This window comes from Onychomys torridus, chromosome 4, assembly GCF_903995425.1.
Source record: "Onychomys torridus chromosome 4, mOncTor1.1, whole genome shotgun sequence".
Taxonomy (NCBI): Eukaryota; Metazoa; Chordata; class Mammalia; order Rodentia; family Cricetidae; genus Onychomys; species Onychomys torridus.
In genome coordinates this window covers 135,869,959-135,884,310 of record NC_050446.1, presented here as the reverse complement: position 1 = coordinate 135,884,310, position 14,352 = coordinate 135,869,959, and the positions used below count along the sequence as shown (strand labels likewise).

Here is a 14,352-nt window from a genome sequence, read left to right as displayed (position 1 = left end):
AACCGGGAGGCGCCAGGTGGCTGAGACCTGTTTGAAGTCAGGGAAACAAAAAGGGGAGCTTCTGGGCGGGTAGAGGCAGGCCCGGCTTGCTAGGGTCTCGAGCATCCAGGGAAAAGGCAGCGGGGTCTCCCTAAGGATCGACGCCTGGACCTGGGGTAGAGGAAAGGCTCAGTAGCGCCAAGTTCCCACGGCCTGGCCGGGGGCCAGCAGGTGCCCCTTCGGGGACGCTGGTCCGGCCGGGTTCCGAAGGGTTAAGGTCCCCAGGCCGCCCCCTCCCTTGTGCCCTTCCCCAACCCCCTCCCCGGGGCACAAGGCTCGGGCGCCAGGGCGGGCCGAGGCGGGGCCTGACGTCCTCGCACAGGCGGAGTCAGCCGGGCCGGCCGCCCCAAACTAGACTTGCTAGGCTCCTGCGGCGCGCGCTGTCCCTAGAGCCGCTGCCCCCAGCAGGAAGATGGCGAAGCGCGGAGGGCGGCTGTGCGCCGGGAGCGCACCGCGCGCCTGTGGCCCCCGGAGCCCCGCGCCGCCGCCGCCGCTGCTGCTGCTGCTGCTGGCTGGGCTGGTGCTGCCAGGCGAGGCGCGGACTCCCGGGGGCGATGGCTTCAGCCTGCACCCGCCCTACTTCAACCTGGCGGAGGGCGCCCGCATCACCGCGTCCGCGACCTGCGGCGAGGAGGCCCCGACGCGCAGTGCCTCACGCCCCACCGAGGACCTCTACTGTAAGCTGGTTGGAGGTCCGGTGGCCGGCGGAGATCCCAACCAGACCATCCAGGTGAGCGCCGGGCGGAGGAGTTGGTTACACACACCATCCTGCGGTGTTCCTACTTGAACCCAGCCGACTCCTAGAGGCTCCCTGAGTCAGGGTGGTGGTGGTGAGGTTGTGGGGGTCTTATGTACCGACTCTCCCATCAGGACTCCCTGGTCCCATGTTTTGATGGGCCAAGAGGGATCCCAACGCAGCCACCAAAACTCGTGCAGAAACTGCATGTGCCTCTGGAAGAGCCAATGAAGTGTCCGGGTCGCGGACCAAGGGCCCCAGGGGCCGGTGAAGCTCGGGAGTGGGGTTCCTAGGCAGGAGGGGACCGGTGATCAGTCTCTGGCGGCCCTAAGTCCGCGATCCCTGCGTGGGCGGGACTTGGCCTGGGTGCCCGCTGACTGTGAGGAGGGGGCGGGAGCTCCTTCTTCCCCCGGGACAGGCTGGAACCTGTTGGCCTCCCGGATGAGGACGGAATGAGCGCGGAAGCTGTACCGGCGCCCTTTCTGCTGGTGTTGGGTCTCACTGTCCCAGCCAAGAGTTGAAACTTCTCTGTCTGGGATCTGGGAACTCCGGAGGGAGGTGGGAGAGCGCAGGCGGGCAACGTTTTAACTGAGCGGGAACACCTGCCCTGCCCAGCAGGTGTTAGTCCATGGGCTTCAGTCTCCCAGGAGATACGATTCTGTACCTAAAGACTCTCAGGACGCTTGTCTTTCATGCTGAGCCAGCAGGTGGGCTAAGTAGTCCAGTTGCAGGACCTCATGTTAGGGAGTAGGGAGAGTTGGGAGCCGTAAGGGCCTAATAACTTTAGCTACCTTCCAGGGACCTGCTTCCACCTTCCTGGAAGGAGGCTGAGGAGGGGAAAGTAGGTGAAAATGGATTCGTCGGGGTGGAGAAAGGGGAGACGTGAAGGAGCTTAGTTCTGTTTACTGCTTACCTGGCTATCACCCTCCTTGCCTGCCCACTTAGCCTTCTTGGGCCCTCCAGTGGGGAGGAAGGAGTTGGGAAGGGCCAGGCTCCTCCCATCCTCCCTCTGGTTTCTTAGCGGTCTGAGGGTAAGAACATGTGTGGGCCATCAGAGACAGGGCAACTGAGGCCTGGAAAGTTACACACACCTGTTTTTGAAGCCGTTTAAGTCAGAGCAGGACCCATCTGAAGTGAGCAGTTGGAAGTAGGGTGCCTCTTTGCCTGTGGTTCGCTGTGTATAGTGTCAGGGAGCTAGGTCTCAGGAAGGGGCCCAATAGGAACCTTCAGACTTGACCCAGAGAGGCTGGCTGGGCTCCCAGGGCTCCTCACTGCTTACCTAGTAATTTGTTAGTCCCTGGGAAGGGAAGTCAAGTCCATGTCCACACCCTAGACCATTCATTCCCTGCTCTACTTGTGCACAGGCTTTCTCAGAGGGTTACTGGCTTGGATGGGTTCTGTCCCTGCACAACTGTTATTACTCCTTATAGTGAATGATAAAGGTCCAGCCAGGAGCCGGGCGGTGGTGGCGCATACCTGTAATCCCAGCACTCGGGAGGCAGAGGCAGGTGGATCTCTGTGAGTTCGAGGCCAGCCTGGTCTACAGAGCTAGTCCAGGCCAGGCTCCAAAGCTACAGAGAAACCCTGTCTCGAAAAACCAGAAAACAAAACAAAACAAAAAAGGTCCCGCCAGGTGGTCAGAGGTCAAGCCCTTCTCTGTTGTATCTCCTTGGTGAGAGAGTAGAAGGTAACAACTGCTTTGCCAAGGTCCCACTATCTAAGGGGTTAGACATGGAACGCAAGAACCCAACCTCACAGCATGGCCCCAAGGAGCCAGGGACCCTTCACGGCAACAGAAGAGGGACTGGGCATCTCAGAGAGGAGCCTGTGCGAGTCCCATAGGGCCTCTGGACAAGGTGGACCGTGGGTTGGCACTCCTGCCCTCTCAGTGTTAGGTGGGCATCAGAAGAACTCTGCTGGGATCCACTCAGGGCAATTGGTGACTCATTGGAAGGGAAACTCCTAATCAGCCCCAATGTTTCCTAGTTCTGTTCCTGGCAGGACCCTCTGCAGCAGAGGGGTGGAGGAAGCCTGGTTTCCCAGCCCTGTCTGCTGTAAGCCAGAGGTCAGTGGGGAAATCCAGGCCACCAAGGGTGTTTGTGGCTTGCTGCTCAGTGAATAGCTGATTGGAGTTAGTTTCCTAACTCTCAAGACCTCCTCTGTTGGCTGGAAGAGGGCACACACTGGCTTCCCTGGAAGGGGGTACACACCACTGGCTTCCCTGGACTCCTGGGAAACTGGAGACCTACCTGCATCCTTGAGCCTGGGCCTGACTTCTGGGGATGGTATGGTCATGTTCCACGTGGTGTGGACCACAAGAAGCCTCCTTAGAGGCCTGCCCACTTGACCCTGCTTGGCACCCATGGGGTCAGGGTCCTGTCAGTGAACCTCTTGGGCCCCTGCTCTGTCCATTCTGTGGCTCTGAGAGCAGTTAGGGGATCAGCAGTGAGGCTTGACAGACAGGCCTCTTTAGGTTCACCATAGTCCTGGCTCCTCTGTGGATCTGTGGGTGGTGGAGCACAAAGGTGTGTCCAACACCAAAGAGCTCTCCGGGCCCCAGTGGGACTGTCCGGATAGGATAGTTGATGTGGTGGGATAAATAGAGCAGGCAATGCCTGGCAGGGGGCAGGCCAGCTTCTTGGGTGGTCCAGGACAATGCCCGGGGCAGGCATCTAAACCAAGATCAGAATAGCAAGCACCCAGGCCCCTACAGGCTGCCAGGCAGGAGCTCCCCAGATATCAACACCTGGGGTTCTTAGGAATGAGCAAACCAAATGGAAGTATGGAGCTAGCTGGACTTCCAGGGAGGCAAAGTCTACTCTGTGCCAGTGGGGGCTAGAGGCTCTCTTACCACTGAGACCTCCTAATTGGGGCAAGCGTCTTTGGAAAAAAGAAGCGTCTTTGGAAAAAAGTCCTGTACCCCATGCTCAGTCTGAGGTGAGTGGAGTCACTTTCTAGGCCTCCATCAGGGTGAGTCTCCAGGGCTGTTTTTGTGTAGGACAGGTTTGGTTTCCCTGTGGAGTCTGGGGGGGGGGGGAACTCTCCTGGCCTGGAGCCATGGCCCTCCCCTCCCCCACCAGGAACAGCTCCAGAAGGTGGCTAGGCTGTGATCGAAGCACTACCAGGCCCTACCCTGCAGATGGGAACACTGAAGCTCCCAGGACATCTTGACTTCCTTTGTCCCAGAGCTCAGAAATGGCAGTTGAAGCCCCAGGCCTCTCCTGCCATTGCCCACATACCTTGCATTTGATCAGGGGCTCCCACAAGCTGCAGACAGCTTAACTCTTGTGTCTGGAGACCCAGTCTAGGAAGTACTGGACTCACCTGGGGTGGGACCTCCAGGCACAGGCCGGGAGTTAGGGGGACATCTGACTCCTCCATGAACCCTCTTTCCCAGATGGTCCCTCTTCCTAAGAGATCTCCTTTTCTTACTCTTATACCTGCCCCCCAAAATCCCATACTATCAACCCTTTGTGGGGATCCTTGCAGTGACCTGCAGCAGGGACAGTGGTAGCTGGGAAGGGTGCAGGGTATCTTACCTGCTCTCACTTCCTTTGCTTGTAGGCTGCATCAATCCCAGATCCTTTCCAATAGCCTGCCCCCTGCCAGAGCTCCCTTTACCCTAAAGGCCTCTGATGCTGCCTTCCCATGGAGGCTTGCCTTGATTTTTCTCAACTAAAGCAGGTGTCTCCTCAAACAGTGGCTTTCCTGTAATGTGAGCCATACCTCTTGAGTTGATTTAATAACTGAAAGATGATGGGAAGGTTGACCATAGAGACCTGTTTTGTGGGACCCAGGGTTCATATGTCAGGATGGTGGCTCTAGAGGAGGAAAGGGGTGCTTAGATCTTTCTGGTCATCTGGCCATCTTCTCCTTTGCAGGGCCAGTACTGTGACATCTGTACAGCTGCCAACAGCAACAAGGCACACCCTGTGAGCAACGCTATCGATGGCACAGAGCGCTGGTGGCAGAGCCCACCCCTGTCCCGTGGCCTGGAGTACAATGAGGTCAACGTCACACTGGACCTGGGCCAGGTAGAGTTCATTTTTGTCTGTGCAGCTCCGGCCACAAAGCTTGCCTTGGGCACAAGACAATGGGATTGGTGAGATCACCATCCGGGGAGACAGAGCCTGGGGCAGGGCCGCTGGGAGCAGGGCCAGCCCAGGCAAAGGCCCAGTGGTGGGCATCTTTGTTCTTCCAGTGTCCCTGGATGCACATGGAAAGTGGGGACTGAATTGGGTGCCACCAAAGGCCACACCAGAGTTGGTAGGGGGAAGTGCTGGCTGTGCCCAGGAAGGCATGGCAGACCTGCTTTAGGGCCCTAGTGCCCTCAGAGTCGCCCTGGTGTTTACTCTCAGGAATTCCTGGTGGAGATGGGAGGGGTGCAGGAATGTGGAGGAAGCCTGGTAGAAGTGGACATTCCTGAGATACCTGTGCTCTGGTGACCACCTTCAAGTCAGAGGGTCAGCGACGGAACCCAGACTGCCAGCTCTGAACCCTCATAGGCCTCCAGGCTCCTCTGTGAGCAAGAGGGTAGATCAGGCTGTGTCTGGGCGATGAGCAAGCCACCCCAAGGTGAACAGGGCCTGGGGACTCTGATGTTACTCCAGGACTGGGTCACACTCACAAATCTGTGTCCTAGTTCATTGGGATTCTGGCTTATAGGAGTGGTGGCCATGGGACCAGGGTAAGGGTGCGTGCATGAGCTAGGCTTGGTAGAGCTGGGGCTGGGGCAGGCTGCATGTGGATCCTACAGACTTGCCATCCTTCCAGGCCAGGGGCTTGTGTTGCCATTCCTGCCGCAGCACAGCTGGTTGGCATCTGCTTCTTCTGGGTCTTTGTGCCTACTGCAGCCTTAGGTGTTGGGGGATGAGAGATGGGGCAGACGGAGTAAGGTGTGTCTCCAGAGCCAGGCTGAGGGACAGGCCTGAACAGCTGATACCTGTTTCCCCACCTGGTCTCCTGTGGACAGACAGCTGGAGAGCAGGCTGGGTCTCAGCAAGTGGTCTAAAACTTTACAGAACCTGAATTCACAGTTGTGTTCTGGCAGCCAATGTGGGGAAGGAGGGAGAAGAGAAGGAGGTTGCTGCCCCAGTGCTGACTGGTTTGGTCTTGACCCGGTCCATTCCCCTTATCTCTCAGCTTTCTTTCCATCATCTGAATTCCTGTACCCTGGGGGCCAGGGGGTCTCAGGAGCTCCTTGAACCCAAAGCCACCCTCTTTGGCACAACAGTGGGGCACCTATGGGAGGCCGTGTATGTGAATTGTCACTTGCTGGCGGCAGCAAGGGGGTGCTCATGCCCTCCTTCCTTCCAGTCCTGCTTGGCTGGGCCTAAAGAGGCAGGGGTGAGGTAGTGCTAGGGAGAGGGGGCCTGTCTCCATGGTAACCCCAGACTGCCTACAGAGCAGGTGGGCACTATGCCCAAGTGCTGTGTGGGAGGGGATGAGGGCAGTGGACTGCCTTCCTGACAAAGTGTGGACTCTGCTACCTCCAGGGCCCGGAGCCACCTCTTAGCCTCCTTCTCACATCTGCCCACTGGACCTTGGGTTGTTCCAAGCTGGGAGAGAGCTTCATGCATGAGCATGTTGTCTCTCTCTGCCTCAGTTTTACCAGCTGTAAAATGCCACAGGGAAAAGAAACCCTTTCTAGCTGGATTTGAGAAGAGGCCACCACCAGCCTTCCCTATCTGCTTTCTCTTTGTCTGCTCCAGTCCCTGTCACTGCTGGCCCAATGGCTGCCAGCCATGGTAGGGGAGGAAGCTCTGGGACTGGAGCAGGCAGACTGACTCCAGCTCTTCATGGTGGAAGTTCTTCCTGGGTCTGTGCTACAGGTCTGGGAGGTCCTCCAAGGCGCTAGCCCTGGGCTGGGGCTCCTTCAGGAAGCATCAGGAAGTGCCTGGCCAGCCGCCTTGCCGCCTTTGTTCTGGTGAAAGCGGATGCCCTGGGAAGGGGTGGGGGTGGCTGGCAGAGAGCCGTACAGGCCTGGGGAGGGCGGGCTAGGCTCTGGGCTGCCCTGGATCTTATGCCCTGGTGTGTGGGTCCAAGGCTGGCACTGGGCTTGGAAGGCTAATCCCCATGACACCTGTCTGAAAGTAGCTAGGGCACCTGGACTGGACACCTAGGAGAATCTGGGTATTTACTGTTGGGGAGGGTCCCCAGGAAGAGGTTCCATTCTAGAATCCTAGCCCGACTTCCCAAGGGTTGGTTGATGGGGGGCTCTTAGATCTCCTTGGTCCTTTAGAAGTTTCTGGAGCGCAGTAGCCAGATTGCTGCTCCCATCTTCTTTCCAGAGTCAGACCCGGTGCCAGGGAACCAGGCTCAGGCCTCATGGCAACCCCTTAGCAGGCGGGGATGAGTTGGCTGGCCCTGGTCTGTGTCTGTTTTTCTACCCCTCATCTGCAAACTTGGCCACAAGGACTATTGGCAGTAGCTCCTCTCTACCTGTATCATCAGCTCCCCTCACCAGGTCTGCTCAAACCAGGAGGTGAGGTGTGTTAGTCTCCTTCCTGATGGGGGCTTTGTCTCTCTTGCTAGTGTGCAGGCTACTCAGGTCCCAGCCCCAGAGGCCTTGAGCTTCAAGACACACTGGAAGTGCCAGGCTAAGGGCACAGAGGAGTATATAAGGGCACTGAGGCCACTTAGGATGAGGGCTGAGCTAGTTGGACCTAATCCTAAAAATGTTGGTTAATGTCGAATAAGGCTAGGGATGTCTGTCTGTGTGACCGGATCTTGCCTCCACCACAGGTTTTCTACCTGCCGTCGGCATGGTGGCATATTGACTGTCTGTCCTGCAGGCCTGCCTTGTCTTGCTTGCCTCAGACTGGCAGGTGTTGGGGGCTGTGGACAGGCTTGCTAGTCTCGGGCTGCTAGTGGTCATGAGGCCGAAGCTTCTGGCATGGCTCCCCAGGCCTGGCTGGGCACACAGCCATATGGCCAATGTCCTGAGACCAGTTGGGTTGTTCAGGGAAGCAGCAGGAAGTATAGCTGTGGCCTGGCTTAAGTTACAAGTCAGAGTCCAGTGGCCAGGACAGGTGCGGGGTCATGCCGTCCTGACCCCTTTAGCTGGACTCGCAGGGGTTAGGATGGGTAGGGTCCTGCAGGCAGGCTCTCAGACCAACCCTGAGCTGGGGCCTTCTTCCCTCTCTCACTGGCACGCTTCATGCTCACACCGCCACCCTCTGCCACCCTGTCCTCCCTCTATCCCCTTCTCCCCCTCCATGTCTTCTCTTTCCACCTCTCCCTCCCTTTCCTTCTTCCTCTGCCACCTCCTACTTCTTCCCCTCTACCTTTCTCTTCCCTCTTCTCTCTCCTCCGAGCTCAGAAGAGGTCTCAGGGGCTATGAGCACCCTGGCTGTCCCTTTGCGGCCACACTGGCACTCAGCAGCCGCATACTACTGTCCACACACGTCAGTCCCTTGCTCAGGCTGAATAAAATGACGTACACTCCTAGGCCATCCTCTCTGACTATCCTCCATGCCTTGGCAGCCCCCAAAGGTTTCCTGTTTTCTATGTTTTTAAACAAACTCCACGGCCTGACCTCTCACTCTCACTGTACCTCTCAGTGGAGACTAAACTGTTTGGGTTTCAGCCATGGGGGGTCCCCTTGGGATCAACTTTACTTCCTCTGCCCTACTAACTGACCTTTTGGCCTGACCTGGCTGGGTGGTAGGGATGGGGGGGGGGGGGGGACACAGGGAGCTTGGGCCAGCTATGGGTGTTCAGGGTCCATGAGCCCATCCCAGGAACTCCTGTTGCTATGCAGGGGCTGTTTGGCATCTGCTTAGCTCAGACCCCCTAGTTGACAACCTCCTGTTCCCTGCAGGGCCCCTCACCCCTGCTAGTTCCTTTACAGTCTTTCTGTGGTGCTTGAGACGTACCTGTGGACTGGGCAGTCATCTGTTCTGGGTGTACACCATGGTTTTCGTTTTTGTAATTTTTTAAAAAAGATTTATTTATTTATTACGTATACAGCATGTATGACTGCAGGCCAGAAGAGGGCACTGGATCTCAAACCCAAACAGGCTCACCAGATGGTTGTGAGCCACCATGTCGTTGCTGGGAATTGAACTCAGGACCTCTGGAAGAGCAGTCAGTGCTCTTAACCTCTGAGCACCGTTTTTGTAATTTTTGTGAGACAGTATGTCATGTAGCTTAGGCTGGCCTTGAACTTGCAATATAGCTGAGGACAACCTTGAACTCCTTGCCTCGACTTCCCAAGTGCTAAAATTACAGGCATGTGCTACCATACTGACTTCTGTCCCATGCTTTCATTGAATTATGTGACTCTTTTGCAGTCTGCCCAGGCCCTCATACATGCTAAGCAGGCACCACACCTCTAAGCCACACCGTACCCCCATTTGGTTTTTATCTCTGTTTTTGAGTGGTGGGCTTGCCTGGTGGCTTCCTGACTTTTCTGTTCCCCTGTCTCTTGGGGTGGAGTCCACACATGGCCTGTTTTTGGACTCCCTGGTTTGTTGAAGTAACAACAGCTCTGCCTGTTTACCCAGCTGTTAGCCTGAGCAGATCCTATCATGGCCATGCCATCACAGCCCCTTCTGTGGTGGCAGCAGATTTCTGTGTGAGGACAGAGAGACTGGGGGCTGAATTAGATCACTCAGGGTCTTGGAGGACTCAGCAGGTCCAGGTGCCCTGGAGCTTGATCTGAAGGGGAGCGGTCAGGGCATTAGCCGGATGCCTGGGGCTAGGAAGGGCTTCCTGCCTCCACCCAGCACCGCCTGGGACCCTGGCCTGTCCCCGGGAATTGGCAATGGGCCGCCTTCCTGCAGGGCGCAGGCTGAGTCACAGGCTGCTCGCTGAGTCACTCCTCTAGAAAGGTGGGTTGGTCCCTTTAGTCCCAAGACATGTTACAGCCACCTGCACCCAGCCTGGGTCTCCCTAGACCCCAGAGGGCCAGGGCAGAGCACTGACCCTTCTCTGGAGGTGCCAATTGTAGCCCACTTCTTGATGAAGTGGTACCCAAGTCTAGGAGGCTGCCAGCCAGGAGGCTTACCTTCTGCATGCCAGGGCCTGGGAGGCCTCTCCAGCTCCCCTCTCATCCTTGCGTGTATGATGTCCAGACTCAAGATCACCCCACTTGCTTTTCACATGGCCTTCCTTAGAACCATTGTGCCAGGTGTCTCTAGTGCTGGCTACCTTGGCATCACTTCTGCCCATCCAGGAGACAGGTGTCGGCTTCCAAGTGGGGCTTTGGAACGTTCATACCATCATGGAGTTGTCTTATTTGACCCTGTTTGTGTACCTTTTCCCACTGCCCTGTCCCTAGGATAGAGAAGCGGCTTCATAGGGCCACACGGTCCCTTGAATCTAGAGCCTGCCCTAAGCTTCCACCCTGGATGCCCAGCCTGGTTCATGGGACTTTTGCCCATGTTGTCAGGCAGGGTTATGGGGCATAACCCCTCTTTTAGAGTCTTGGCCCTCTGAGGTCTGGCTGGGCAGGGGGTAAGGAGGTATGGTGGCCAAGAGCCTGGCCCCGGCTGCTGCCCTGGAGACGTGCCTGCCTCAAAATAGCAAGAATTTTAAAAATAACCAGCAGCTTTTGTTTGCCTTTTGCTTTAAAAGACATTTTTTCCCTCTGCAAAGAGCTGTGCAGCAGCAGAAAGGTCAGGCTGCCTGGGCAGCTGAACAGAGCAGGCGTGGTGGGGGAAGGGCTGAAGCCAGGGGTCTGTGCCCCTCCCGGGTCATACCACGGGCATTGCTGTAGTCCTGGGAGCAAGGACCAGGTTGGGAGACAGTTGGAAGGGACTAGGGCACAGTCTTCCTGCCCTCCTTGCAGCCAGCAAGCCCTTGAGGACAGCTGCCCCGGAGGGCTACCATGTGATAGAGGCCTAGCTGGACAGGTAGATAGAAGGTGGGGTGAATAAGTGCATCCTAGCCCAGGGCTAGAAGTTTCCATGTTCCATTACTCTGTTCATCAGCGGCTTGGAATCAGTATTTGTAAAAGTGCTCTCAGCTGGGAAAAATGCAGGGCCAGCTGACTGGGGAAGGCCAGAGCCTCCAGCAAGGGTGCAGCCTGGGGTCTGGCCTAGGGAAAGGCGGGGGTGGGCCCCAGGGACTCAAGAGGACCAGGCTGCCAACTCCCAGGAGCAGCCAGTGTCCATGTCTGTTATGCCTAAGTTTCCCTCTTGCTGTCCCTGGCATGAGGGTCCTTCTGTCTGTTCCAGACCTGCTAGACCTCCAGTTTGGGGTCACAGGGCACAAGAGGCTGAGGCATGAAGCTGAGTATAAGTTTATCCCTGAAGTGGCTAGAATACCTCCTGGGTGGGTTATCTCCCTGCCCTACCCCCATAGGGAAGTGGACAATGACCTCAGTACTGGCAGCTCATGAATAGGCCCTCTGCCTCTACCCTGGGAGAGGTTGGGCTTGGCCCCACCCTTTATTCCAGCAAGGACAACACTCAGCTTGTGTCTGGGGGTCCTGGTGCACGGCCTGCTTGGGGTCTGGGTAGCTTGGATCTCCCCAGGGTTAGAGCCCCAAAGTCTGTGGTCCCACCTGAGGTACCATGTGGCTTCAGGATGACTCAAACTGTGTGCTGTTTAGTTTTCGTTAACTAATGTATACATTTCTAGGACATATATTCATTCATTCATTCTGTCTGTCTTCAAGACAGGGTTTCTCAGAGTAGCCCTGGCTGTCTTGGAACTAGCTCTGTATACCAGGCTGGCCTTGAACTCAGAGATCCACCTGCCTCTGCCTCCCCAATGCTGAGATTAAAGGCATGCGCCACCACCGCCCAACTATGGGAAGGATTCTCAATTGAAGAATTGCCTCCCTCAGATTGGCCTGTAAGGTATTTTCTTGATTAATGACTAATGTGGAAGGGCCCAGCCTACTGTAGGTGGTGCTGTCCCTAGGCAGGTTATTCAAGAAAGGTAGCTGGGGGGTTGAGGGGGCTTGGAGAGATGGCTCAGAGGTTAAGAGCACTGGCTGCTCTTCCAGAGGACCTGAGTTCAATTCCCAGCACTCACATGGCAGCTGACAACTATCTCTAACTCCCATTCCAGGGAATCCAGCACCCTCACACAGACATATGTACAAGCAAAACACCAATGCACATTTGAAAAAAAAAAAAAAAAAAAGTAGGGCAGACCAGGGAAGCAAGCCAGGAAGAAGCATTCCTCCCTGGCTTCTGTTTCAATTTCTGACTTGGCTTCCTTCAGTGTAAGATGAAAGAAATCCTTCCCTCCTCAAACTGCTTTCAAACTGCTCTCTGTTAATTGTTTGTTTGTTTGTTTTTGCAAGACAGGGTTTCTCTGTGAAACAGTCCTGGAACTCGCTCTGTAGACCAGGCTAGCCTCGAACTCACAGAGATCCACCTGCCTCTGCTTCCAGAGTACTGGGATTAAAGGCGTGTGTCACCACTTTGTGTTAATTTTTATCACAGCAACCAAAAGCAAATAGAGAACTTCGTACCAGAGAGTGGGCATTGTCTGATGGACCTAACCATGTGGGTTTTTTTTGTCTTTGTTTTGTGGGAGGAAGGTGGAGAATTTTGGAGTTTTGGACTCATAGGTTAACTGGCTGTTGTGAGACCTTTAATGGTAAGAATGCTGAGAGACATGGCGGATAGTGGAGGCCTGAGGATAGTGGAGGTTTCAGAGCTCTTCAAAGATTCTGTTGGAGTAATTTGTGTGATATTTTAAATAAAGATTCTGTGGTCCTTCTGGGCAGTGGTGGAGTACATCTTTAATCCCAGAATCCAGAAGGCAGAGGCAGTCGTATTTCTGTGAGTTCAAGGCCAGCCTGGTCTACAAAGTGAGTTCTAGGACAGCCAGGGCTGTTACATAGAGAAACCTGTTTCAGGGAAAAAAAAAATAAAAAATAAAAAAAAAAATTCTGTGGTTCTGGTCATCTGGGATCAAAGCATCAACTGTGATTAACAAGAAACCAACCCCTCTGGTGTGAAAACTTTGCTTTCCTGGGACAATCGATGCTCATTGACTGGAGCTAAAAATCAGTCATGATCTTAAAAAAAGAGAGCAGCATAACTGAGGTGAGATCTTCTGGGAAGTATTCTCAGGGTCAGCACACAGCAGCTGTGGTCCATGAGGTCAAGGCTTTTTCTTAAGCCAAACTTGATAACATGTAAGAGTCTCCCATGTGGTACTCACTGGTTTTGCTGGCAGGAAAGCTGCGGTATCGAAGGGGTCAGGAGAGGCCATTGGTGAAGGTACAGCTGTGGGGACCCTAGGATTGAAGGGGTCATGGAGAAAGGCTGGAAAGGAAAGGTGATAGTTTAATAGTGATGCTTTCATGTTGAAAAGGGGTCAATTGTGCTGTTACTTTTTGTCAAGTTGACACAAACCTAGACATATCTGGGAAGAGGAAATCTCAATTGAAGAATTATCTCCAGCAGATTGGCCTGTGGGCATGTCTGTGTGACCTTTTCTTGATAATTAATGATGGTGGGAGAGGCTATCCCACTGTGGGTAGTGCCTGGGTTTTGTTTTTTTTTTTAATATTTATTTATTTATTGTGTATACAGAAGAAGGTGCCAGATCTCATTACAGATGTTGTGAGCCACCATGTGGGTGCAGGGAATTGAACTCAGGACCTCTGGAAGAACGGTTGATGCTCTTAACCTCTGAGCCATCTCTCCAGCCCCGGTGCCTAGGTTATTTAAGAAAGGTAACTGAGCAAGCCAGGAGGGAAGCAAGTCAGTAAGCAGCATTCCTCCATGGTTTCTGTTTCAGTTCCTGCTTCAAGTCAGAGTTTTATCACCAAGGCAAAAAGCAAACTGATACAGCCTGGAATGGGGTTCCCTACAGACTTGGTTACACTTTAGCCTGGTGACTTCCACCTGTCGTTGGTAAGAAACAAGCAGCAGATGGCAGGAAGGATCTGTCCCTTTGCAGGCCGGTTCTAGCCTGCTCACACCTTTAGCTTCCTTAGCTCCAGCACTTGGAGCAGATCTCGACAACTGGTTCCTCAAACCCTTTGTTCTTTGTCCCCTCCAGTGTCCAGGATGTGTGGGGGTGCATTCTTCTTAGCTTTCAGACTCATGGGAAGGCCGTGGAAACCATTCCCTCCCCTTCCTCAGTGTAGGAGAGGCCACACCTGGAGTGGGTGCTGATGGGCTGCCCCAGAAGCATATAGGGGAAGGGGCATGAGGCCCGCCTGTCAGCACTGTGGGCTGAGTTGGGGCATGAAGATAGCAGGTGAGATCGAACTCACCCAAGAGTGCATGAGGAGTATTCGGGTGTGTGTTTTTCTTGGAATGCAATCCAAGGCTTCCTGTATTCTTTTTGGTTTTTCAAGACAGGGTTTCTCAGTGTAGCCTGAGAACTCACTCTGTAGACCAGGCTGTCCTCAAACTTTTTGTTTGTTTGCTTGGTTTTTTGTTTGTTTGTTTGTTTTGAGACAGGATTTCTCTGTGTAATGGTCCTGGCTGTCCTGGAACTTGCTCTGTAGACCAGGATGGCCACAAACTCTGAGATCCACCTGCCCCTGCCCCCCAAGTGCTGGGATTAAAGGTGTGCACCACTACCACCCACCCAAGGCAGACTCTTAATGTTTGTAAGACTGAGAAGTTATTTCCAATATAAAATGACATTACCGG

General features: G+C 54.7%; 1 protein-coding gene across 1 annotated transcript in view; it reads left to right on the top strand.

Annotated features, from left to right (window-relative positions):
• Window positions 1–409: 409 nt before the first annotated feature.
• The window catches only part of Lama5 (laminin subunit alpha 5), a 47,630-nt gene continuing 33,687 nt past the window's right edge, over window positions 410–14,352 (top strand). The window contains exons 1-2 of the mRNA XM_036183821.1: window positions 410–769; window positions 4,657–4,809. Coding sequence (XP_036039714.1) covers window positions 452–769; window positions 4,657–4,809 — 471 coding nt within the window. The 5' untranslated portion in view covers window positions 410–451. The remainder of the gene's footprint in view (window positions 770–4,656; window positions 4,810–14,352) is intronic.